Source organism: Rhinopithecus roxellana, chromosome 1, assembly GCF_007565055.1.
Source record: "Rhinopithecus roxellana isolate Shanxi Qingling chromosome 1, ASM756505v1, whole genome shotgun sequence".
Taxonomy (NCBI): Eukaryota; Metazoa; Chordata; class Mammalia; order Primates; family Cercopithecidae; genus Rhinopithecus; species Rhinopithecus roxellana.
Genome location: NC_044549.1, coordinates 194233239 through 194257626, shown reverse-complemented (window position 1 = coordinate 194257626; position 24388 = coordinate 194233239). Strand labels below are relative to the sequence as shown.

General features: G+C 43.2%; 1 protein-coding gene across 1 annotated transcript; it reads right to left on the bottom strand.

Moving 5' to 3' along the window:
* Nucleotides 1-22770: 22770 nt before the first annotated feature.
* LOC115899063 (proteasome subunit alpha type-1) lies at nt 22771-24015 on the bottom strand. Its single transcript, XM_030935277.1, has one exon. It carries the CDS (start codon nt 23918-23920, stop codon nt 23129-23131), a length of 792 nt encoding a protein of 263 aa, XP_030791137.1. The 5' UTR covers nt 23921-24015; the 3' UTR covers nt 22771-23128.
* Nucleotides 24016-24388: the final 373 nt, after the last annotated feature.

Sequence of the window (24388 nt, the reverse complement as noted above, 5' to 3'; positions counted from 1 at the left end):
TCAAATTTCCTTCTTCAAAGATATGAACTGAGATATATATAGAGAGAGAGATTATGGTTAGCAAAAATGGGTACTCCCAGCACTCCAAAGAGATTATGGTGTAGAGAGAGACCAGAGGAGGTCATAGCAATATTTACAAGTGGGGTACATTTATAGCTTAAGGGGCATTCATAGAAAAACATTTATAATTATGGAGGCAATCATGAAAAATTTATGCAAGTTTCTGTTTGCTTTTACTTATCCAGATAGCAGAAAACTAGGTTCCTGGATCCCCAGACGGGCATTTTGGTTAGGTCTTTTAAATATCCTGCTACTTCCAAATGACAATTAACCAGTTTCTCAATTTCAAAAAATCTAGCCTGCCTGTGAATTGAGTGAGGAATGGTGGAATTTGTCTAAGGAACTCAATGGTTTAATGCATTTTGCCATGGAGATTATAGCTATTGCAGCATGGGGACAGGGCTGGCTTGTAAAAAGATGAGCCCTCATTGAGCATTCTGTTCAGGCAGCTGCCCATTATCCAGGGGGTGGATGATCCAGTTTGAGGATTTTTCATGCCTCTGGCTTCTCCTCCCTTCTACTGTCTGCCCTTTGGCCACATTACAGATCAAATTAGCATGTCTTTGAGAGGATAGAAGGGGAAGGGACAGGTAGAATTCAAATTGGTCAATTTTGTAGCTTGTTCGCTGCTCTAATACATGAGATCAAAACCAAAGGCTAACGTGGGGTTTTGGATTATCAGTGGATTATATTTAATCTATACCAGACCTCCCCTCCATTACTAGAGAAATTGAAGTCTGATGGGGACTTCCTGTATTTCATATGGATGCCAGAGCTCAGCACACAGAGGCTTGTCCAGAATCTCAAACACATACATGTTAGAAGTTTGGAGCTGGAAGGGGACTTAGAGATGATCCAGCCTTGGAAAATTGAAGCTCAGAAATCTGAAGCAATGTGCTCAAGGTCATACCATGAGATGGTTGCTAGTAGCTAGTGAACAACTTGAGAGGGGGCCTGAAACCAGTCAATTTTAAAATGACATAACTGACAGGTTGATAAGTGAGATATTCATTAAATGTGCTCCTTCATGACCCCTGGTGGCTTCTTGTTGGGACTCTCCACCAAATGGAAACTAAAATCAGGATCATCCATTGCTGCAGACATCCCCCCAGCACTGAAAGCAGAGACTCCTAACCCTAAAGTTGCTAAAGAACACAGCTCTGAGTTTGAGACTAGACAGACTTGATGCAAAGAGGTAGCAAGAGACAGGTTTTCCCTCTGCCTGAGGAGAGAAGAGTTTAAAGATCAAGAATGAGGAGTGATACATTCCATCACACACACACACAGAGGTTGTCATCATCATCAACATCATCATCATTATCATTCTCATCATCATCAAAGGAAGGAGCAAGAAATGGCAGAGGGTTCCTCATGAGGGCTGAGGACAGCTGAGAGAGAAGAGGAAGGCCTTTGCTTCTCTTCCAGAGGTTTCTGACAGTGGCAATCTCATGGAACTACCTCATTGGAGCCAGCAGAGTGTTAGAGAGCTGGTACAGGAGAGGTACAGGAGGCAGGCATCAGGCTGTCTTCAGCCCCCAAGTGGTGTGGAGGAGACTCTGCAGGTCCCACATAGCCAGCAGAAAGAGTCAGCATGCTCTTGAAAGTTGCCAGATGAGTGAGGTAAATTCAGGAAGACAAACACCAAAAAAGGGTGCAGCTTATATGGTGGTTGGGATAGGTAGAAGAAGGGAAGCATGACTGATTTGATTCTAAGATAAATTTTTGGAAACCAGACCACCCACTTGCCACACTCAGAGTGTAAATTACATGAGCAACACTCCTCAGCAGACTGCCCACGTCCAGTCCACCCGCACGGAGAAGGTGGTTACCACCCTGCATGCAGACACCCAAAGTAGAAGAGGTCAAGGTGGCTGCTCCCTCTCACACATCCAATCATGAAGACCTCCAGTCCCTCCCACACATCCAGTCACTAAGACCTCCAGTCACCACCTGCTCCTCAGAGACTACGTTAGGACAAAACAGGGGAAGAGGCAAGAAATCCCACAGTATTTCGGGCTAGACTGTGACCAAATTGCAAATTGCAGATCCTAAGTTAACCCTAACAATGACTGGAGTCATTACACAAACTGGACGATGTTTCCTGCCACCCAGTAGAACTGGGGCTTATATTCCATGGGGAGAAAGAAAAGGAGTTTCGTCACTGTACTTAGTGTCTGGGGGGCTGCTTTAACTGTGAAATTCCATATCCAAGACAGTCCTTTATGGGGGAGCAGTCCTCTATTTCCTGAAAATCAAGTAAGAGAGGCAGAACCCTACATTCAACCTCCAGGGACAAAACGGTAGGAGGAAACGGATATTCAGTAAGCACCTGTTATGCCCCCGCCCTGTAGTAAACACCTTCGCCATCCTTAGCGTCGTTTCTATTTGTAATGTCTCTGCAAAGAGGAAGCGCTCATCTTTGTTTTAGGGAAATGCAGCTAGGACCTAAGAGCTACATTTACATCGGTCTCAGTGATGCCAAAGCCCTTTCCTCTTCCGCCAAGCTGCCTCGGGGCAGAACTTAGGCTGAGAAACATCCTCAACCCCAGCCTCATTCCTCCCTCCGCACACTCCCGCCCTGAGTGCTTTAAGAGTAGGACAGTCAGCAGCTGAGCACACAAGTGCAGCCCTGTCTGGGAACAGGGAGTCCAAGGGGATGCAGCGGTGGCCTTTGGAGGGGTCAGTGACAGCTGTGTAATCGGGGAAGCACCTTGTCCAATTGGAAGCCCACCCTCCCTTTGAACTATGCGCAACCCCCCCCCCCCCCCCCAGCTGCCTGCCTCCTGCTCCCTCCTCCCAGGCTCTGGGTTGAGTTTTTTCCTTGGCAAATCACACCATTCCTTTAGGAGGGCGGCTTGCTGAGTTTGGCAGTGTTGACACAGCAGTCTCTGGACACGTTCCGGGAAAGCAGGCTACAGCATGTGAGATGCATTTTCTCCTGAACTGTGTGGTTTCCAATGTGTTAGAAAAACAAACTTGGAGAACTCTGTTTGGCGTGTGTGCATGTGTAGACCCCACTTCCGGAGTCGAAAATGCTGTTGGCCTTCGCCCTTGTTACTTAAAAAAAAAAAAAAGAAAAAAAAAGAAAAAAAAGTCCGTCCTCCCAGCGTCTGGTTCCCTGAAACCTGAGGCAGCATGGACAATGGGAGCTCTTTCAAGTCGCAGCCCCAGTGGCCACGTGACTGCGCCTTTGTCCCAGGAGTGGAGGCAAGTGGAAGCTGCCTGGGTGTCTGGACACTGGAGCCCTTTCAGTGTTGCTGAGCTGCTGGGCCTCACCTCTCCACCGCCTGCCTCCAGGCCCTTGGCTACCCCTCTTCCTCCCAAACATCCAATTCCTGTTCCCAAAATAACTGCCCACAGGAAACTGCCTCGAGGTGGAGCCTCTGCAGTGGGTGAATTCTTAGCGCCTCTGCAGGGATCTCGGGACCTGGTAGGGCCAGTGAAGAGAGCAGACTGCCTATCACTGCTACAGTTCACAAGCTGTGATGCCAAGAGGGCCAGCAACACCCACTCTTCATGCTCCTCCCATCCCATAACTTCTGTTCTTCCCATAAAAGCACGGCCAGGCAGCAGCCAAGTCTGACTCCTTTCACTGCTTTTCCATCCTTCAGGAAAGGTGTTCAAGTACTTTTGACCTTCCGATGCACTGGCCAGTAATGCCTTCTTTCTCGACAGGGCCTGTGGCTACCTGGCCACAGGCAGTGAAAGCACTCTGGCTGGAAAATACTGCTCCCTCACCTCCCATCTTCCCATGAAACAAGCCAAAGAAGCCCCCTTTGTTGCAGAAGAGAGAGGTCCCTGCTCCTCCTTGCCAGGGAGAGAGGAGGCAGAGCTGGCTCTGGAATCAGAGTCCTGGAGGGGAATCACCCTCGGCACTCTAAGTGATAGGATGCGCACAAGGGGGTCGCTCGTCTAGATTTCATCAGTGTAGTTAAAGTAGGTGTTATCCAATTCTCTAAGCCAGTGGTTCTCAACCCCAGCAGCACACCGGGATCACTGGGGACCTTTCACTACTTCTTGACCCAAGCAACCTCCAAACCAAGAAAATAAGAATCTCCGGGGGGTAGGACCAGGCACTCATATTTTTAAAAACTCCCCAGATGGTTCCAGCATGCAGCCAAGTTTGAGAACCACTGGCTTAACAGTCCTTCTCAAACTCTAATATATATGTGAACCACCTGGGATCTTGTTAAAAAAATAAGTTCTGATTCAGCCTGAGATTCTGGAGGCCTAACAAGGAGTGCTGACTCTGCTGGTCTATGGATCACACTTCAAGTAGCCAAGGCTAAGAGTCTTTAATGATACCCTGTACCTCTCCCTGGTTGAATGGGCAGAAACAAGTAGATAGGATGGGAGGGTCTATAGAGGACTTGTGGACTTCTAGGTCTTGAAGGGATTGCTGAGATAGAAGTCACATCCATGCATTTGGGAAATCTCTTCAATGGTGGTCAGTGGGATTGTGTCTGAATTCAGGATAGAGTAAAATAGAAACTTCACCCTTCAAAGCTTGGATGAGAGAAATGACATGGGAGGAAATCACTTCCTGCCTTCCAGCTCTTTGCCTGACGCTAAGGATAGTGACGGTCTTCCGCTGACACACTGAGTGACATAAAGCCCTATTTGGGGTTGTCAAAAACCATCTGGACTGAAGAGGGCCATGGGATCTCAGGGAGCTCAAGCAATGAGGGGGATGAGGCAAAGGTGGTTCCTCCTCTCAGGGTGTCTCGGTGTCTCACATACAGCTGACGTGCTCTGCCTACAACAGGGAAATCCTTTTTGTTGCCTATTTCCTTTCTGATTCAGAGCTAGTCAGTGCCTTCAAAAACACAAATAACATCAGAGCCTCATAACAGGTTTCTCAGAGTTACACAGCCACAACATCCAGAGCCTTTGAGCCACAATAACAAGCCCTCTGGTCTAAAGGACCAAAACAATAAGGCACTGACACAGGTGGGATTTGGGACTCATAGTTCTCCCCAAGCCTCATTTTCTCATTGGTAAGATGGGCATAACAAAAATATATACCTTTTCAGATTACATGAAAATTAAATTGTGTAAAGCACATTGTACAACAGTTGGTAAATAGTAAATGCTCAATAAATGCTAGCTGCTATAATTATTATTATTAAAAGAATATTCATCTCATAGAATGTGAAAGCTAGCATAATGCTTAGCACATAGAAGATGTGCAATAAATACTTGCAAAATCTAAGCCAAAGATAAGTTTTTCTTTTATGCTCCCTTTTGCTTCCTTAGGGTATCTATCAGCCTTTAGTTGGTTTCCATCTTCCTGCCCCTTCTTTAATCACCCTGCAAATGCAGAGAAGGTTTAGAATGCAAACTCCCCCTGGAAGAAGTGTGACAACTGCCTGCTTTACAGAAAAAAGATCTTCCTGGTGGGGGTGGAGGGAGGAGGAAAGGATAGGACTTGGGAAAGGAGCTCTTATTTACAGAGACCCTGTAAGTGAAGAGCACAATACCAGGTGCTTTATAGACATTATCTCAGTCAATGCCAGAGTCCTTTCCTCCTTACATACAAAGGAAGGGGGCAGCATCTTCTTAAGCGGAAATACCTCCCTTTGCATGGTAACACTCTGCACACATCCATGCTCTCAGAGTATGTTTTGAGGAATCATTTCTTCATCACTGAAAGTTTCTGCCTTTGTTGGAAAACACATCTTTCCCTCTTAAGTCTTGGAGGATTAAGTCTTGAGGAGTAAGTCCAGTAGGCTCAGAGTGTCTCTCTGAATTTAAATACAAAGGAAGACATCTATGGAAAGGTTGGATCTAGGCAGGAGCCATGGCTCTGGAATGTGACAGCATAGGGCACAGGAATTGCAGTGTTCCCTCTTGGAGTTCTCCTTCCTGATAACCGTGTGTAGGAGGGATCTGCTTTCTGCCAAGCATGGTCTCTGCATGTCTGGAGACATTTGGGGATGGGAAGTAGTGGGGCAGGCCTTCTGAAGACCACAGAACCACATGGGAGGAAAGCATCTGTGATGGCTCATTTTATCTCAGTCTGACTTGGTTAAGGAATGCCCAGATAGCTAGAAGAACATCGCTTTGGGGTTTGCCCGTGAGTGTTTTAGGAAGAAATAAGCATTTTTATCAGTAGACTGAGTAAAGAAGATTCCCCTCACCAATGTGCCATCATCCAATCCATTGTGGGCCCTGCTAGGACAGAAAGGCAGAGGAAGTCTGAATTTGCTCTTTGCTTAGGCTGAGACTTCCATCTTCTCCTTCCCTCAGACATCAGTGCCCCTAGTTTTTGAGTCTTCTCACTCAGACTGGGACGTATGCCACTGGCTCTCTTGGTTCTCAGGCCTTTGAGTCTGGACTGGACCTATGTGACCTGGGCTTCTAGTTTGCAAATAGCAGATTGTGGAACTCCTCAGCCTTCATAATGGCATGAGAAAATCCTTCCTAATATGTCTTTTTCTGTATATCTAGATATAGTCTATAGGTCCTAGTTCTCTAGAGAACCCTGACTACTACTCCATCTGCATGGTGGGTCATGCTTGGCTTTGATTATTAGAAGCAGAATGATGTGGAGTGATTATTAGAAGCAGAGTGATGCGAAGTACAGTGTAGTGGCTGGCCTTGGGTCTGGCCCTACCCAGCCCCATGGATTCATGTGATCGCTGGAAGAAAGAGTGCTATGTGGGAAAATGGAAAGGGCTGTCGAATGAAGAGTGGCGAAGCGCTGGAGCATGAGCAGCCCAGCTCTGACTGTCCTTGGTCTCCATGTGAGGCAGAGTGGAGAGGTGCCTTCATCTTCTCCATGTTGCCGCAGGCCATTATGCATTTTGTCATATGGAAGGTTCTAGCACTTTCTCTGGCTAGGGTGGCAGCTATCAGTGTGGGGCAGAAGCAAAACCTAGAAGAGGTGGCCATGCCCAGCAAGCATGGCAGTGCACAGGACAGGCTGCGGTGCCCAGTAGGAGGGAAGGAAGAAGGTGCCCACCAGGAAAACCCCAGTGACCAGTGAGAGGAAAGAAGAGCAGTGCCCTGCAGAGGCCCAGCCTGGACCATAAGCCAGAGAAAGAGACAAAGGAGCCTGGGGGAACATTGTGTGGCAGCTGAATGGACTTGGGCTCGAGATCCCAAAAGACACCAATAAATATAATATGGGGAGGCTTTGACATGAGCTGAACTCCTGTCATGGCTGGTGGTGGGTGGAGTGATTTCTGCTGAAGTCTCATTTTTAACCCTGGGGTTCCTGGAATGCCGAAATATTTGTCACTACCCTAATATCATTGGGATGAAGCCTCCTTTCTGTACATGGCTGTGAGCACAGCACTCACGCTTTCAACCTCCCCACTCCCTCCCTCCCTCTCTCCTTTATCTCTTTGGATTTTTGTCTGCCTCTGTCACCATCCCTCCATCTCCGTTGTCTGTCCCTCTCATCCCTGCCTCTATCCTGTTCACCCTATTTCCCATTCCCTACACTATTGCCTGACTCATGGTAGGCATTTAACAATTTTTTAAACTTCATATTACAGAAAATTTCAAACATACACAAAAGTTATGGAATAATATAAGGAACCACCATGTTCCCATCATCCAGTTTTAATAATCTTTCATTGACATTCTCACCCAACCCTCCCTGCATGTTATTTTGAACCAGGCTCAGGCATTGTATCATTTTACCCCTAAACATTTCAGAAAGTGTCTCTAAAAGATAATGGCTTGATTAAAACATAACAATACCATTAACACACTCAATAGCAATAATTTCTTGCTATTATTAAACACTGAATCAGTGCTTCAGATTTATTCAACTGACTCCACTTCTTTTTTATTTTTTACAGTTTGTTCATTCAGATGAGTATCTAAATAAGATTCATACATTGTGTTGTGTAATAAGTCTTGTTAGGCTATCGTCACCAAATATGTTTTGGCTGACCACATCTCTTTCTATTTCTCTGTGTCTATTTTTCTATCTTCCCTTCTATAAACATATTGGTTTCTGCAGGCTTGGTTTCTGTCTGTCCAGGTCTGTTTCTGTGTAACTTTATCTCTCTGTGAATAGTTTTCTGTCTGTCTGTGCCTTTATCTGTATCTTACTCTCCTCTCTCTCTCTCTCTTTTTCTCTCTCCCTCCTTCCCAAGTCCTGTCTGTCTTTGGGTCTCACAGGCGCGCACACACACACACATATACATGCACAGCCAGGATATCCTGTAAGGGAGTCCTGCACACACCTGTGGCTGAAAGTGTATGAACTTGGAGCTGAAGAAATAAACAAGGTCCCTAGCTTAAACATGAGTGCAGCTTTATCAAAGCGTCTTCTGCTTTTTGTGCTATATCCCTTCCACTGGCTTTCTTGAGACTCTCTTGTTATTGAGTCCTCCTTCAATAACCTGCATATAAGAGACAGGACCAAAACAAATTAACAAATGTGATGGCTGAATGTCCTGCACAGATGTCCATGGTGTTTGTTACTTTATCTGTTGTTCCAAGTAAAATTCCTGAAGGATCACAGATGGGTGAATTCTTAAAACACTGTCTGTAAAGAAAGCTGTAATAGAATGCTTGTCAACTAAGTGCTACTTCACATCAATCATAGGGATGGCTCTGAGTTTTGAAAGAAATCTTTTACAAAGTCTTAAATTATTTGTTAGAGCTGAAGACAACAAACCCAGTGTTTTTCCATTCTTTTTTGTAGTGGAATTCTTTTTTGAATAAAGTCTTACATAAAACCCAAATACATAAAATGCATAAAAACAGAACTTGGTAAGTGTGGGTTGGTGGGTGGAGGGTGAATTGCTATGGAAAATAACTTAAACAAAGCAAAATAACAAAAACCGACCTGACCAAACTCATTTTGCAAGGAAGTGTGCATTAGTATAGAACCAACAGCAGAATTCAGCACCTCCTACCTTACTCCTTGCAGGCAAGTTCAGAATTTCACAGAGACCTTGAGTCTAGGGCTTTTAATATTTTTCAGGTAACCATTTTGGAAAATGAACTGAGACAAATAGTCATTTTGGAGGTTTCAAGTCCTCAAAACCTTGAGCCTTGGCCCCTTTGTTTCCTAGGGCAGAATCTGTTGATTGACTCCTTGGCAAATGACTATTAGCAGAACAACTTTAGAGTCTGATTATCAAGGTCAGAATTGCAGGATGTGAGTCTGCCTCTTAGGAGAGTTGCCTGTGCTTGTGGGAAGGTGAGTCCTGTATGTTTGGATAACAGAGCTGGAGAGTCAAAGATGAGAATAGTGACGCTCCTTGATTAGGAACAGTTGCCATGAACCCACTTTGTAATGGCAATTCCAAGTGATGGGAAGAAACATGCTGGATGAGAGGCAGCTTGGATGCCTGGTCTGCAGCTACACACCTAGGACCCTAGAGAACCCACAGATGAAGCTGTAGACCTGGAAGAGACTCAAAGCGCTTGCCGTCTGCATATGTGCATCTCCAGGGGTGCTGCCAATGAGAGCTGCTGAGTAGGCAGAAGTCTCTGGTTCATACGGAAGGTTGACTGTAAGTAAGCTCAGGGAGAATTAGTGCATACAACTGTGAGACCTGAGAAAATTCACTCAGCTCAATATTGGATTGAGTTTTGGGGACCAGTGAGGTATACTAGAAAACACATGAGCTTCAAGGCTAGAAAGACTGAGTGTGTATCCCAACACCATCACTTTCTAATTGAGTGACATTGGGACTATTACTTAACCTGCTAAGCCTTGGTTGCCTCATCTGTAAATAAGGATGATGCCACTTACCTAGTTCACAGCATATTTGCACAGTTGACTCTCAGCAGCCTTGCAAAACTGGTCTTGCAATGCCTGCTAGTCAGTGAAGAAACTAAGATCCAAAAGGAGTCCCCTTCTCAATCTCACTTACCTGATGAGTGTCCCAGGTGAGCAGATCTTTGCTTCGCTCCTGGTCCACAATTTATCCACCACCCCATGCTGCCTCTTGTCTAATTTCAGTTGGACAAATGAAAACACAGAGGCCCAGAATTGCATTAAAGAACAGCCAAGATTCAAATTTATAGAGAAAGAAAATATATTGGTAGTTGCCTGGGGCTGGGGTGGGAATGGAGATTAATTGTAAGTTGGCATAAGGGATCATATTGAAAATCTCATAAAATTGATTTATGGTGATTGTTGTACAACTCTATAAATTTACTCAAAATGCATTGAATTATACACCAGAAATGTATGAATTTTATGATATGTAAAATATACTTTACTAAAGTATAGCATACATATATTGCTAAAGCTGTTTTAAAAAGCCAAGATTACAAAATACGTATTTTCTTAGAAAGAATTGTCTATTTTACCAATCATAGTTGGAAGCCATTCATATTAGTTTATTTCCTTTAAAATGTGTGCCCTGTAATTACTGATTTGAAAAAATAGAAGGGTCCACTTTCCTCTACAGTAGCCAATCATTAGCAACACAGTTAATATCGGCTCCATTTTATTCTCCTCATTTGTAAGACTACAGTTTGGCAGCCATGAGATTGGTCAATATTAGAAGTACCACTTGTTAACAGCTGGTACAGGAGGTGGCACATTGTGGGCTCTCACTAGTAGCAGGGTTAGAGATCTGGAAACTCCTACATACCCTAAGATCACAGGATAAGGAATTAGCAGTCTGCATGACTGTTGTGACAACTAGCAATACTGTATGAAGGCAGGTACCACCCTGTCTGACACTCAATAAATCAAGGCAATGAGCATTTTTATACCAACCCAGGGCTACTGAGTCACTGGACTTCAGTTGTGCTGCAGAAACCCTCACTCCCATGTCCCCATTCTAGCTGGATGAATCCTAGCCTTTTATTTTAATTTAATTTTTTTTTGAGACAGGATCTTGCTCTGTTGCCTAGGTTGAAGGGCAGTGGCACAGTCTTGGCTCACTGCCTCCTGGGTTCAAGCAATTCTTGTGCCTCAGCCACCTGAGTAGCTGGGATTACAGACAAGCACCACCACACCTGGCTAATTTTTGTACTTTTAGTAGAGACAGCGTTCCACTATGTTGGCCAGGCTGATCTTGAACTCCTGGCCTCATGTGATCCACCTACTTTGGCCTCCCAAAGTGCTGGGATTGCAGGTGTGAGCCACTGCACCCGGCCAAATACTAGCCTTTTAGAAGGGTGCATTGTTGTCAGTAACATATGGGAGTGTTCCATCACTAATTTTCACCAGTGAAGGATGAGAAGGAGAAAATCCAGCAAGGTTGTATTTTGAGGAAGAGCGACACTTGCAGGGCTGCAAATATGAAGTTTATAGTTAGTATTTTGTGGTGTCTGATTCCATTTCTTCATTTAATTGTAATTGAAAATGTGACTAAGCAACTCTTCATTGTTGTTGTTGTTGTTATTGTTGTTGTTGTTGTTGTTGTTGTTTGAGATGGAGTCTTGCGCTGTTGCCCAGGCTGGAGCGCAGTGGCATGATCTCGGCTCACTGCAAGCTCCACCTCCTGGGTACACGCCATTCTCCTGCCTCAGCCTCCCGAGTAGCTGGAACTAAAGGCGCCCACCACCACACCTGGCTAAGTTTTTGTATTTTTAGTAGAGATGGGATTTCACCGTGTTAGCCAGGATGGTCTCAATCTCCTGACCTCGTGATCCACCTGCCGCGGCCTCCCAAAGTGTTGGTATTACAGGCGTGAGCCACCGCGCCCAGCATTGTTGTTGTTGTTGTTTAAAGGAAGTGATTTTTGTGGTTTGGTGACCCTGGTACATTTTCCAGAGTGGCCTGGCCACGCATTGGTACTGGTTGGTGCCTTTGGTTGGAACAGCCAGTTTCAATGTTGGTATGTGGGATAGCATATTACTGCAGCTCTGGGAGATATGAAGTGTGTCTTCAGGGTCTTAGAGGCTAACACTGAGAAGCTGTAAGCTTTTCTTTTTCTTGGCTTTGATAGCAATGACCATTGACCTAACACCCAGAATCCTGTGTCTCCAGTGGAGAGTGAAACCAGGATTAAAGTGGAAAATCTTGGGGGCCCAGGTCACCACATGTACGCTCCAGGGGTTGCATTCCTTATCTGTCAATGGAGCCTGCTGGGCTGACCATGGAGGACCTGAGGGAGGGGGCTGAGAGCTCAGACTGACTGATTGGATGTCTGTGTTCCGGATTCCTGTATCCATGAGTCTGAGACATTCCTGCTCCTCACTGTATTCCATATGGTTGCCCCTCTGCCTTTATGGGGATACTCCTGACATTTATTGTCTCCTCTATGCCAGGCACTGTTTTGAGCTGTTGCACTACTGTTAACTTACTCAGTTCCCACTACAGCCAGCTAAGGTTTATCTGCCTTTCTATCTACTGAGGGTCTCAATGGGGTTGTGTATTAATACATGCAGATACACGTGGTTTGTATTAATATATGCAGATATACGTGTATGTGTGTGAATATATATACATGAATGCATATTGCATGTATATGTATACATGAATATTCCAAATTGCAACAACTCTACCTACTTCATTGCCAGAAATTCTCATAAATTTTTCTCCAAAATACAAAGTTAATGCTCACTGCTTTGGCTTGCGGAAGGGCTGGATGGCGGTAACTTTACTTGAAACTGAGCTCAGCAACTTCTGGCTCCCAACATCCTTGCCAGCCTCTGGCTTCAGTTACTTCAGTGTCTGCCAGGCTGCTGGGGGAGGGGAGAACCAGCGATCTGTGGTGCTTTTCAAACCTTCTGGCAGGATCACAGGAATTTGGTTTTTACCAAACCATCCCCTCCCACTGGCACTGAGATCTTACTCCTCAACCCTGCAGTCACTGCTAAGCCGCCTGCTTCTGAAAGCTCAGGTAGAGACCCTTCTTTCTCGTCCTGAGGATTTCACACGGTGAGAAACAGGACACTCATCCCTCTGTATCATCCTCGCTGAGGGGTGCTCCATGGCTGAACATCTGAGCCCCTAGTGTCACAGCTCATACATAGGTTACAACAATTACAGTACACACTGATGGCCATTTGTTCTGGCATGTGCCCTTGGGGTGGTGGATCTGGGCATACGCTATATCTGGGACCAGCAGCCCTCTCCAGTGAACCCTCAAGGGAATGCGGTTTACTGAAACAGATGTACTAAGCCCTCAGGGAGGCTGCTGCCGTCTCTTGTAACTACTTTCCTATAATTCGATTTACCTTTGAAACTCGATGTCAAGTGAGTGACCAGCATCCCAGTCCCTTTCTCCCAGAGTTTTCATGGCCTCTGGGAAAATTTTTGCAGTAGAAATGTATTAGGAAAGGAGATCTGCCCTCCTTCAGGAGGCATCATTTAGTCCCTAAATACTGAGTATACTAGAAAAGAATACTGAACTCCACTCACCCACATCTTTTGATTCTTAGGCCTTCAGTCACCAAAATTTAGGCTCTCAGTTAGAAAACTTTAGCTCAATGAGGTTAAATTACTGGCCCAAGATGGTATGACTTATCAAGGGCTTTGCATCAACCTACATTGCTTCTAGGACCAGCTGTGGCTATAAAGAAAAAGAAACCTCAGATGTGTTTGGAGCCCTTGGTACTATTCAGGTTCCTGCAGAAGCAGGGGAACAAGGATTTGAGGGCAAGTTGTTTATTCGGGAAATGATCTCAGAAATCACGAGTCAAAAACTAGGGAAGTAAGAGAAGCAGACAGAACAAGCAGGGTACATTAATAAGGAGGTTATCACAGAGCAAACAGGGCTTTGAGGAAGCGCTGGAGACTGTAAAGGGTTGATCCTCAAACTCGTGGGTGCATCAGAATCACCTGGAAGGGATATTGAAACTGACTGCTGGGCCCCACCCTCAGAGTTTCTGATGAGTAGGTCTGAAGTGAGTGGGCCCTGCAAATCTGCATTTCTTTCAGGTTCTCAGGTGATGCTGATGCTGCTGGCCCTGGGACCATGTTTTTGAGAGTAACAGTGAAGCGCATGCCTCAGAGTGGTCCTGCCTAGGGGTAAAGAGTTGCATATTCATCTGTCACTTCTCATCTGTCATTGACTGAAGGCTGCTCCTGGGATGGTTAACTCCTTGGTGCCTTGCCTACTCACCATGCATAGCCCTGCAGCCAGAGGAAGCACTCAGGCTGAGTAACAGGCACCGCTGTAAGGAGCCACCGGGTGTCAGAGAACAGAGAGTGTGGGGGCCACACCACCTGAAGGAACGGTGTATCTCTGTGGCCCCAAATCATAATACCCTAGTTAGGGATGCAGAAAGAACATTAAACCATAGTGACAAAAAACAAAAAAAAAAGCACTAGTGTTCCAGCTGCTCTTGCACTCATGATTGTGTGACCTCAAGCAAATCTCTTACCCACTCTAGGACCCCAGCTAGAAGATTTCCAAGGTCGTATCTGTCTTGAAAATCTCAATTTTCTGTCCACAAAAGCCTTGCAGCCTGACAGCTAAATCCAAGTTATCATTTTCAGCCACAGCCTGTGAAAACGTTCAGCCCTAGCCAGAGCTCTGAGAAAGCAGAGGTTTGAGAAAGCACCAATCTTCACATTTGTTGCCCCTGCCCAGTCTTTCTCTGCAAGGTGCTACTTTGCTCAGGCAAGTGTTGCCTCCAGAGTGCCAAGCAGTGTGCTCCACTGCCCTCAGGCTCCCTAGGGTAGACATCCTGGGTGGGGCTCTCAGCCTGCTGGCCCCCAGCACCAGGCTCACTGCCTTCCTCTGAGTCCTTGGCAGGTGTATCAAACATTAATGAGCCACATAGTTTCAATCAAGGAGAGCTATAAAACTATGCATTTTCTTTTAATGTGTTACGCAGTTAAAACAATAAGCTGCTTAAGCTCTTCATTTGGGGTAGGATGATGCATTAGGGCAGACTTAATTGTTCTCCTACCTCCCACCCTTCCCTGAACAGCCTGGCAATGACCACTGACTGCTTGTTGAGCACCACTGGTTGAGCTTTCTGGGCACCTGGTCATAAAAATCAAACCTGGGCTTTCCCAGGGTACTGGAAAGGGCAGCTGATGTAGAGGAAATCCATGAGGCTCACATACAGATAAACTAATGTAGTGGGCATCTATGGGTTTATCTTCCAAGTAGCCAGACACCCTTTTGTCAGAAACAGTTCCCAGATTTTCCTTGGAAATCTCACATCTCCCCCTTCTTAATCCCAAAGGTTTGAGACAGTGAGGCCCACCTGATCCCAGCCAAATCAGCATATTTCATAACTCCAGTCCAATGACTAACTCGGAGATGAGCACATGACCTAAGTCATCCAATCAGAGTTTATCCTGGGACTTCTACTGAGTCAACCAGGAAAGAGACACTTTGTTTATGCTAAACCTGGCTGTGAGGATGAGCATGTGAAGTTTCCAGGGGTCACCACAAGAGAGAGCCTGCCTGAGAATGAAGGCAATCTGAAAGGCAGCGTAGCCAAGCGTGGGGGAGAGGCAGCTTCTTAGGGACATTTTTCAAGTGCCTTGATCCAATTGTCCCCGATAGCTGTGACTACCCTTAGACTTTTCAGGGATGTAAGCCAACAAATAACCTTGTTTCCTCAAGACATTCTGTGTCTTGTATCTGGAAGAATTGGGTCTAGCATATTTATGTTCACATGATACCCTGCTCCTGCCAGAGCTAGCTGCATAACCTTAGGTAAAATCCTGACTCCCACCCCCAAGACCTCCACTCCTGCTGTGCCTCTCAGGGGCCTCTTCCGGTGGGGACATTCCACAATTTGAGTCCCAGTGCTACGTCACCATTCAGAGAAATGGCAGAAAATCCCAGGATTAAGGTTCTGCATCTGTTAATTCTCTTGGTACAGTCCTTATCTCTGGAAGGGTCATACCGTCACCATGCTTGACTCATGAAAACTCAGAGGTGCTTTGGAAAATCTCATAATAACCTCTTCCATTTTTAAGATTTCCCTTACAACTCTGAGTATAAAATCTCATGCTGCCATAAATACCTTTTATTGCTTAACTTGTCTTCAAATCATGGCATGAAGAGCCATCAGAGGAGCAGGAATTCATTATTTCAATGAATAACTGGAAGGCCCAGACCTTCACTGAACATCACTGTAAGAGAAGGGCAGAGGACTTGGAGTTTTTCCATACCCATCCCCCAGTGTGGTCTGTCATCCCTCCTGCTCCCTCAAGTAGCAATATCCTCTCCTCTTTCAAGATTCACTCGCATATAGCACCTTTCTGAATCCAATCCATGTTCTCCTGGGCAGGACCAGATGTCTTCTTTGTTGGAGGTCCTCTTTCTCTGTCTCAGAAATCCAGAGAGTGAGTAGGGAGTCCAAGGTCATGAGTCTACCCCTTCAAGGTCATCCTGTGACCTAACCTGCCATCTTTGTGTTTCCCTTGTCCCAAAGTAGACCTGGCCACCTTGGTAGACCTGGCTGTATGTGTGTGGGTGTGTATAAGCACATACACATATGTGTGGTTCTTTTTAAGAGACCTGAGCACAGTGCCTGAAGACCTTCCACACTATCAGAAGGTTAGGAGAAAGGTATAGGTTGGGGTCATGCTTCTCATAAAAGTGCTATCTGTTTATAAGCATGTGATTGGTTGCCACTTGGATGGGAAGTTACTTTGTTCCTCCTGTCCCATGAAAGTGGCTGAAAGTTCCTTGCCTGACACCTGACCTGCTGCCAAGCTCTCTTGGGTCTCCCAAGTTTTGTGATGATAGGTCCATGTGCCAGGTCACCCTTGTTAATTCCCTAACATTTCAAACAGGAATGCATCCCAGATCATACTTCTTTTCAAAACATGTGTCACCCTAATCATACGGAACGCTGGTGGACACCAGGTTTGATCACATTTTTATATCCAAGCTCTGAATTTAAATCCAAACTAAGGAGTCACTAATGTATGGAAACTTGAGGACCCTCAATATCACTTTTTCCCTTCTTTGTAACTTGATCTTTAGTCTCTTCCACTTTTTTTTCCTCTAAACCTTGAAAGATCTTCTAAGTTCATGTTAACTTAACATGTTAATAACTATATGCTGCTTTTCTCTTTTGTGGGGGAAGAAAGCTTCTGAGTGTCCCAAGCTCATTGTCCTATGTTTAGGGTCTTCTCCATCACTTTATTTCTCACAATAGAAGCCAATAAGCTGTGCAGGTAGGGCACAGGCAGGTGGTCAGGGCTTGGTCACTCACACCCACAATCTGTAGACTTTCAGTTGGAAGTTGGCCACCCAAAGAAGCAGAAGCAGAGGAAAATTTCTTTTGATGATGGTGGGGGTGGTGTGAACACAGAATTCAGAAGCCAGTGGCCCATTCACAGTAGCAGGGGCATCCCCCATTACACACCTATTTCTGTGGCACAATAGTGACTGTGGTTCTCTCAGTGAAGCCACCATCTATCCACATACAACGTCAAGCCTGAGTCTCTAGAGCTCTCAGGAATCCTGTCAGCTACCCAATATTCTTTCAGTGAATTTCTTTTCCTGGTCATATCATTCAGAGTCTATTTCTGTCATATGCAACAAAGAGCCCCAGTCGTGAACCTGCTACTGCTTTCTCTTCCTGCCTCCCTCAACAAAAAACCCCTTCTGTCCATTGTTGGCACAGCCCTTCATGATCTGGTCCATCTCCCCTGAGGCAGCACATATATCCTCAGCATCCCCTCCGAGGTCCCGCCATACCCAGACATATCTCACATCACACCAAATTAGGATCCCTTACCTGTCTGTTTTGTTGCCAGAAGTATCACCCAAGTCATTGATAGAGAAGGGATGATACCTTCTACCCCATGCCCACCCACAAACTCAACCTGTCCTGCAAGACTTTTCTCTGTGGAATTGAACTGGGGGCAGCTGGGCATTTGTGTCAAGGTTGGTATAATTATCTGTACTTTATAGCAACCCAAAGAGAAACAGAAGTGGCTTGGCTTACAGACCTGAGAGTTCTCAAATGACTCCAGCTTACTCACAACCCAACAGTATTCAAACCAAGAGTCCCAAGAGATCCTCTTATCATATTTTTGGGCAAAGTGAGACCCACCTGGGAAAGTGGTTTATTCTGAGTCACATGTCAAGATAGCAGCTGCTGATTTTAGATCTCTGGAAACCCTCAACTCAGTTAATCAAGCATTTGTCATACCCTATCAACCCACTAAAATTCTTTTCATCTTCTTCAAGCTCTTCTTTTCCTCCATTAGACAGATCTATCAATTAAGTTCTCTTCTTTCCAGGGACCAAACACATCTCTTTTCATAAAAATAATTTTTTAATTAAAAAATCTTTACTGGGGATGATTACATGTGTTTTTCTTTCTTATCAGCCTTTGCGTATTCTTTTAGGACCTGATCAAAGCTTCAGCTTTTCCAAGGAAGAAGCAAGAATGTATCTTCTAACCCAATATCCTCAAGATTGGGAAGAGTGTCCAGAGTCAGTAAGGGAGGCTTAGCCAATGCAGAAGCCTGGGTGTTCCACTAACCACTGAGCCTCACCAATCTAGAGACCCAGCAAGCATTTGGTTAATCTGATCCACATAGATGGATGGGTTTGATAATTCAAGCTAAGAACCACCTGCTTCTGGTTCTTTAAGAGAAATTTCAGGAGAAGCCCGAGGATAAAGAAGGGATGGAATGGAAGGAACGAATGAAGAGGCAGGCTAAAAGCCCTTGGCTTGTTCTTTTGGCATCTGGAAAGCATGCTACAGCAGTGGTTCTCTGCAAGGTAAGAGCTGGGACACAAACGAGAATTTTACGCAGGCAGTGCAGGGACTCCTAAATGCTCCTGACGCATAGGCATCCCACCCTCCCAATGAGAACCACCACTCTGTGGTATTGGCCATATCCAAGAGTCAAAATTCTTCATCCTTTTCTTGAACTGTTCATCTCATGAACAGATGAGTCCAGGGTAGAGTGTCCAGGGCTGTGAACCAATTCACTTTCTTAGAACAAGAATGAAAAGATATCTCCATCCACCCAAATTTGCAGTTGATCTTTCCAATTGCTTTGGAGAGTTTCAGTGGGAAACTAAATGGCTGAATTACTGGTTAATGTATTGTTTGTGTTCCACTTGCTCCCACAAAAGACTCAAAAGAACTTATAATAAAAGCACACATGGTAGTTTGGGAAGACTGCAATAAAGATAAGAAAGATATTGGGTATTATGTGGACAAAGAGGATCATTGTTTCATTTACTAAGGAAGAGAGTTGCTTTAATCAGGAGCTTTGAGCTTCCTGAGATGGGGGTAAAAGTGAAACCTCGTGGGTCCTTTAGAACCTTATTGATCAAAAAATGTTTTATCTAAGGGAGATAAGCTTTAAAAGATCAATAAATATAGACACAACTGATTCTTTTAAATGTTTGCATATTCTATAGTATGGATGACTCATAATTTATTCAGTCACCTATTGATGGCTTTCAAGTTGTTTCAAGTTTTGCTTATTTTTTCTTTCTGGATCACTTGAGCAATACTTCAATATCTACAGTGCATTATCAAAAGAGAAAAGCTAGAAGCAGACACATTTATTGACTCCATTTTTAAACAATGGACATAAAAAATTTTACATATATGTATATGTGTTTGTACATGTTTGTTTGGCCTGTAGAAATATGTGAAAGGAAACACCAAGATTGCCAATATTTGCTATCAAGTAGAATTAGGTTCGATCATAAGTAACAGAGACTAGAACAACAGGTGACACAAACAAGACAGAAGCTCATTTCTCCATATGACAAAGAAGCCTAGAGCCAGGCAGTCCAGTGTAGTGGCTCTACAAAGTCACCAGGGACAGGGCTTCTTCGGGGTCACCACTGCAAAGTGCCATGATATAGCCCTCATCCTCATGGCCTGGCTATTTTCCTCATGGTCCAAGATGGTTGCTAGAGTCCAGCCATCATATTGACATTCAAGGAAGCAAGAAGGAGGAAAAGTTGTTAGAAAGAAAGGCTCGCTTTTAAAGGAGGGCTCTGAGAAGTCCCATGTGACAATTACATTTACATTTCATTGGCCAGAACTTAGAAAGATGACCATATGATATTGCAAAGGAAGCTAGGAAATGTAGTCTTTATTTGGGAAGCAATGTACCAGCTAAAAATATGGGGTTTGTTAAACTAAGATGAAGAGTCAGAATGGATACTGAGAAGTCTTCAGCAATCTCTACAATACTTAATAGTTAATTTGAAGTATGAATAAAGAAGTGACATTGTCAGAGAAGGGAGGAATGGAGAGGCAAGCAGGTGGAAATAGTTAAACTTTTTTCTCTATGTATGTGTTACTTTGTATTACTTCATTAATTGTACTGAGTAATATTTTTAAAGTAACTTTGGTAAAGTTTAAATTTTTTTAATGTTTTAATTTTATATTTTAATTTTTGTTGGTATACACTAGGTGGATATATTTATGGGGTATATGAGATGTTTTGATACAAGCATGCAATGAATAATAATCACATCATGGAGAATGAGGTATCCATCACCTCAAGCGTTTATCCTTTGTGCAGCAAACAGTCTAATTATATTCTTTCAGTTATTTTTAATTGTTCAATTAAGTTATTATTGGACTATAGTCACTTTGTTGTGCTATCAAATACTAGGTCTTATTTATTCTTTCTAATTTTTGTGTCCATTAACCATCCCCACCTCCCCATGCCCCACCACACCTCTACTCTTTCCAGCCTCTAGTAACCATCCTTCTACTCTCCGTAAGTTCAATTGTTTTGATTTTTAGATCCTACAAATAAGTGAAAATATGCAATGTTTGTCTTTTTGTGCCTGGCTTATTTCACTTAACATAATGATCTCCAGTTACATCCATGTTGTTGCAAATAACAGAAACACATTCTTTTTTATGGCCGAATAGTACTCCACTGTGTAGGAATATGACATTTTCTTTACCCATTCATCTGTTGATGGACTCTTAGGGTGTTTCAAAATCTTGGCTATTGTGAGTAGTGCTGCAACAAATATGGGAGTGCAGATATCTCTTCGACATAATGATTTACTTTCTTTTAGTTATATAGCCAGCAGTGGGATTGCTGAGTCATATGGTAGCTCCACTTGTACATAGTGGTGGTACTAATTTACATTCCCACCAACAGTGTGTGACAGTTCCCTTTTCTCTACATCCTCCATAGCAGTTGTCTTTTGGATACAAGCCATTTTAACTGGGGTGACATGATATCTCATTGTAGTTTTGATTTGCATTTCTCTGATGATCAATGATGTTGAGCACCTTTTCATGGGCCTGTTTGCCATTTGAAGTGTCTATTTGAATCTTTTGTTCATTTTTTATCGCATTATTACAGTTTTTTTCTTGTAGAGTTGTTTGACCTCCTTATATACTCTGGTTACTAATCCCTTGTCAGATGGGTAGTTTGCAAATATTTTCTCCCATTCTGTGGGTTGTCTCTTCACTTTGTTGATTATATCCTTTGTAGTGCAAAAGCTTTTAAACTTGATGTGATCCCATTTGTCCATTTTTGCTTTGATTGCCTGTGCTTATGGGGTATTGCTCAAGAAATTTTTGCATAGACCAATGTTCTGGAGAGTTTCCCCCAGTGGTTTCCTGCAGTAGTTTCATAGTTTGAAGCATTAGGTATAAGTCATCCGCCAATATTGATTTGACTTCTGTATATGGTGAGACATATGGGGTCTAGTTTCATTCTTCTGCATATGGATATCCATATGTTCCCCAGTATATGTTCTTGTTACCTTTGTTGAAAATAAGTTTACTATAAGCATGTGGATTTGTTTCTGCATTGTCTATTCTGTTCCATATGGTCCATATGTCTTCTTTTATGCCAGTACCATGCTGTTTTGGTTACTGTAGCTCTGTAGTATAATTTGAAGTCAGGTAATGTGATTCCTCCAGTTTTGTTCTTTTTGCTTAGGATTATTTTTGCCATTCTGAGTCTTTTGAGGTTTCCTATAAATGTTAGGATTGTTTTTCTATTTCTGTGAAGAACGTCATTGGTATTTTCATAGGAATTACATTAAATCTATAGATTGCTTTGGGTAGTTATGGACGTTTTAACAATGTTGATTCTTCCAATCCATGAACATGATCTATTTTTCCATATTTTTGGTGTCCTCTTCAATTTCTTTCTCAGCGTTTTATAGTTTTCATTATAGAGATCTTTCATTTCTTTGGTTAAGTTAATTGCTAGATATGTAACTGTATTTGTGACTATTGTAAACGGGATTACTTTTTAAATTTTTTTCAGATTCTTTGCTCTTGGCATATAGAAATGCTACCGATTTTTATGTGTTGATGTTTTTGACACAGCTTTACTGAATTTGTTTATCAGTTCTTTGTGGAGTAAGAATTTTGTGGAGTAAGGTTCTTCCAAATATAAGATCATATCATCTGCAAACAAGGATAATTTGACTTCTTCCTTTCCAGTTTGGATGCCCTTTATTTCTTTCTCTTGTCTAATTGCTCTAGCTAGGGCTTCCATTGCTATGTTGAATAACAGTGGTGAAAGTGGGCATCCTTTGTTGTGTTCCAGATCTTAGAGGAAAAGCTTTCAGTTTTTCCCCATTCAGTGTAATACTAGCTCTGTATTATCATATATTGTTTTTATTATGCTGATGTATGTTCCTTCTATACCCAGTTTTTTGAGGGTTTTTATCATGAAGCAATATTGAATTTTATCAAATGCTTTTTCAGTATTAATTTACATGATCATATAGTTTTTGTCTTTCATTCTGTTGATGTGATGTATTACATTGACTGCTTTGTGTATGTCGTACCATTCTTGCATCCCAGGGATAAATCTCACTTGGTCATGATGAATGATATTTTTAATGTATTGTTGAATTCATTTTGCTAGTATTTTGTTGAGGATTTTTTTTTTTTTTTTTTTTTTTTTTTTTTTTTTTTTTTTTTTACCAGGCATTGAAACAATTTTATTTCACAGTTGTCTTTAAAACCACAAAGACACCTATATTCTTCATATAAAAACATTAGTATAGATACCCATACTTTCTAGAAAATGATTATACAGACCCTCTCAAAGAAAAATGTATTTCATTATATAGGTTTCAGTGAGGTTGCTTGGAAAAAACTCACATCTGGACTGACTCCTAAAACATAGCATTCCACCACTCTGCAACTTTTGGTTCAAAGTATAGATTATTGTCATCAGTATGTGGTGCCTATATTCTTACATATTTGATAATACATATATAGACTGGCTTATCACTTAATGTTCCATTGGTTCATCAGCCTTTTCTGCAGGTTCATCAGCAGGTTGAGCAGGCTGTGCCTTTCTCTGTGGCCTTTCTTCAAGACCTTCGAGGAATGGAGACACATCATCATCATCATAGATTGTAAACTCCAAGTCTTTACCAACAATTCCAATGGAAACATTCTTTGTAGTTAGGTCCTGTTCTGCAGGAAGTGTCTCTCTTAAGGCACGCAGACCATGTTTAACTAGTTCATTTAAATTGCACTCCATAAATTCAGACATATGTCTCTCCAAGTAAGTACGAGCTGACTGGGATCGGGCTCCAATGGACATGGCTCTGCAGTCAAAATAGTTGGCAGATGGACAGGTTTGGAAAATGTGAGGGCCCATATCATCATAACCGGCAATAAGCAGCCCAACACCATATGGTCTCCGGCCATATCGTTGTGTTGGTATCTGGGTTTTGCTTCCAATTAGAGATACAAGACGAGACACAGGCAGTGGTCTATCGAATACAAATCTGGAATCCAAACACTCCTGACGCATAAAATTACATAACAGTCTAGCATCAGCAGTAAGCCCCGCAATTGAGATACCAATATGGTTGTCAACATGGAGAATTTTTTTCTGATGAGCTGCAAGCTCTGACTGCGCCCTTTTCAGTGCAACCAACACTGCATGAGTTTTTGATTTCAAACCAACTGTGGCTGAACCTTGTTTAACAGCTTCCATTGCATATTCAATTTGATGAATCCTGCCCTGCGGGCTCCAAACAGTGACATCATTGTCGTACTGATTTCGAAACATGGTGGTGGCGCGGGCCTGGTTGCTGCCTCCAGCAAAACTGAGAATCAAGGAGGTACTGCCGAAAGTATCGCTCAGCGATCTACAGAGAAGTCTGCCGGAGTCTCTGTTGAGGATTTTTGTATCAATATTCATTAGAGATATTTGGCTCACAGTTGTTGTTTTTTTTTTTTTTTTTTTTTAATGTGTCTTTGTCTGATTTTGCTATTAGGGCAATACTGGCCTTAAAGAATGAGTTTGGAAGCATTCCCTCACCCTCTATTTGTTGGAATAGTTTGAATAGGATTGGTATTATCTCTTCTCTAAATGGTAGAATTCAGCGGTGAAGCCATTGGCTTTTCTTACTGGGAGATTTTGAATTATGGCTTCAATCTCCTTGTTACTGAACTGTTCAAGTTTTGGATTTCTTCATGGTTCCATCTTGGTAGGTTACATGTGTCTGGGAATTCATCCATTTGGTGTAAATTTTCC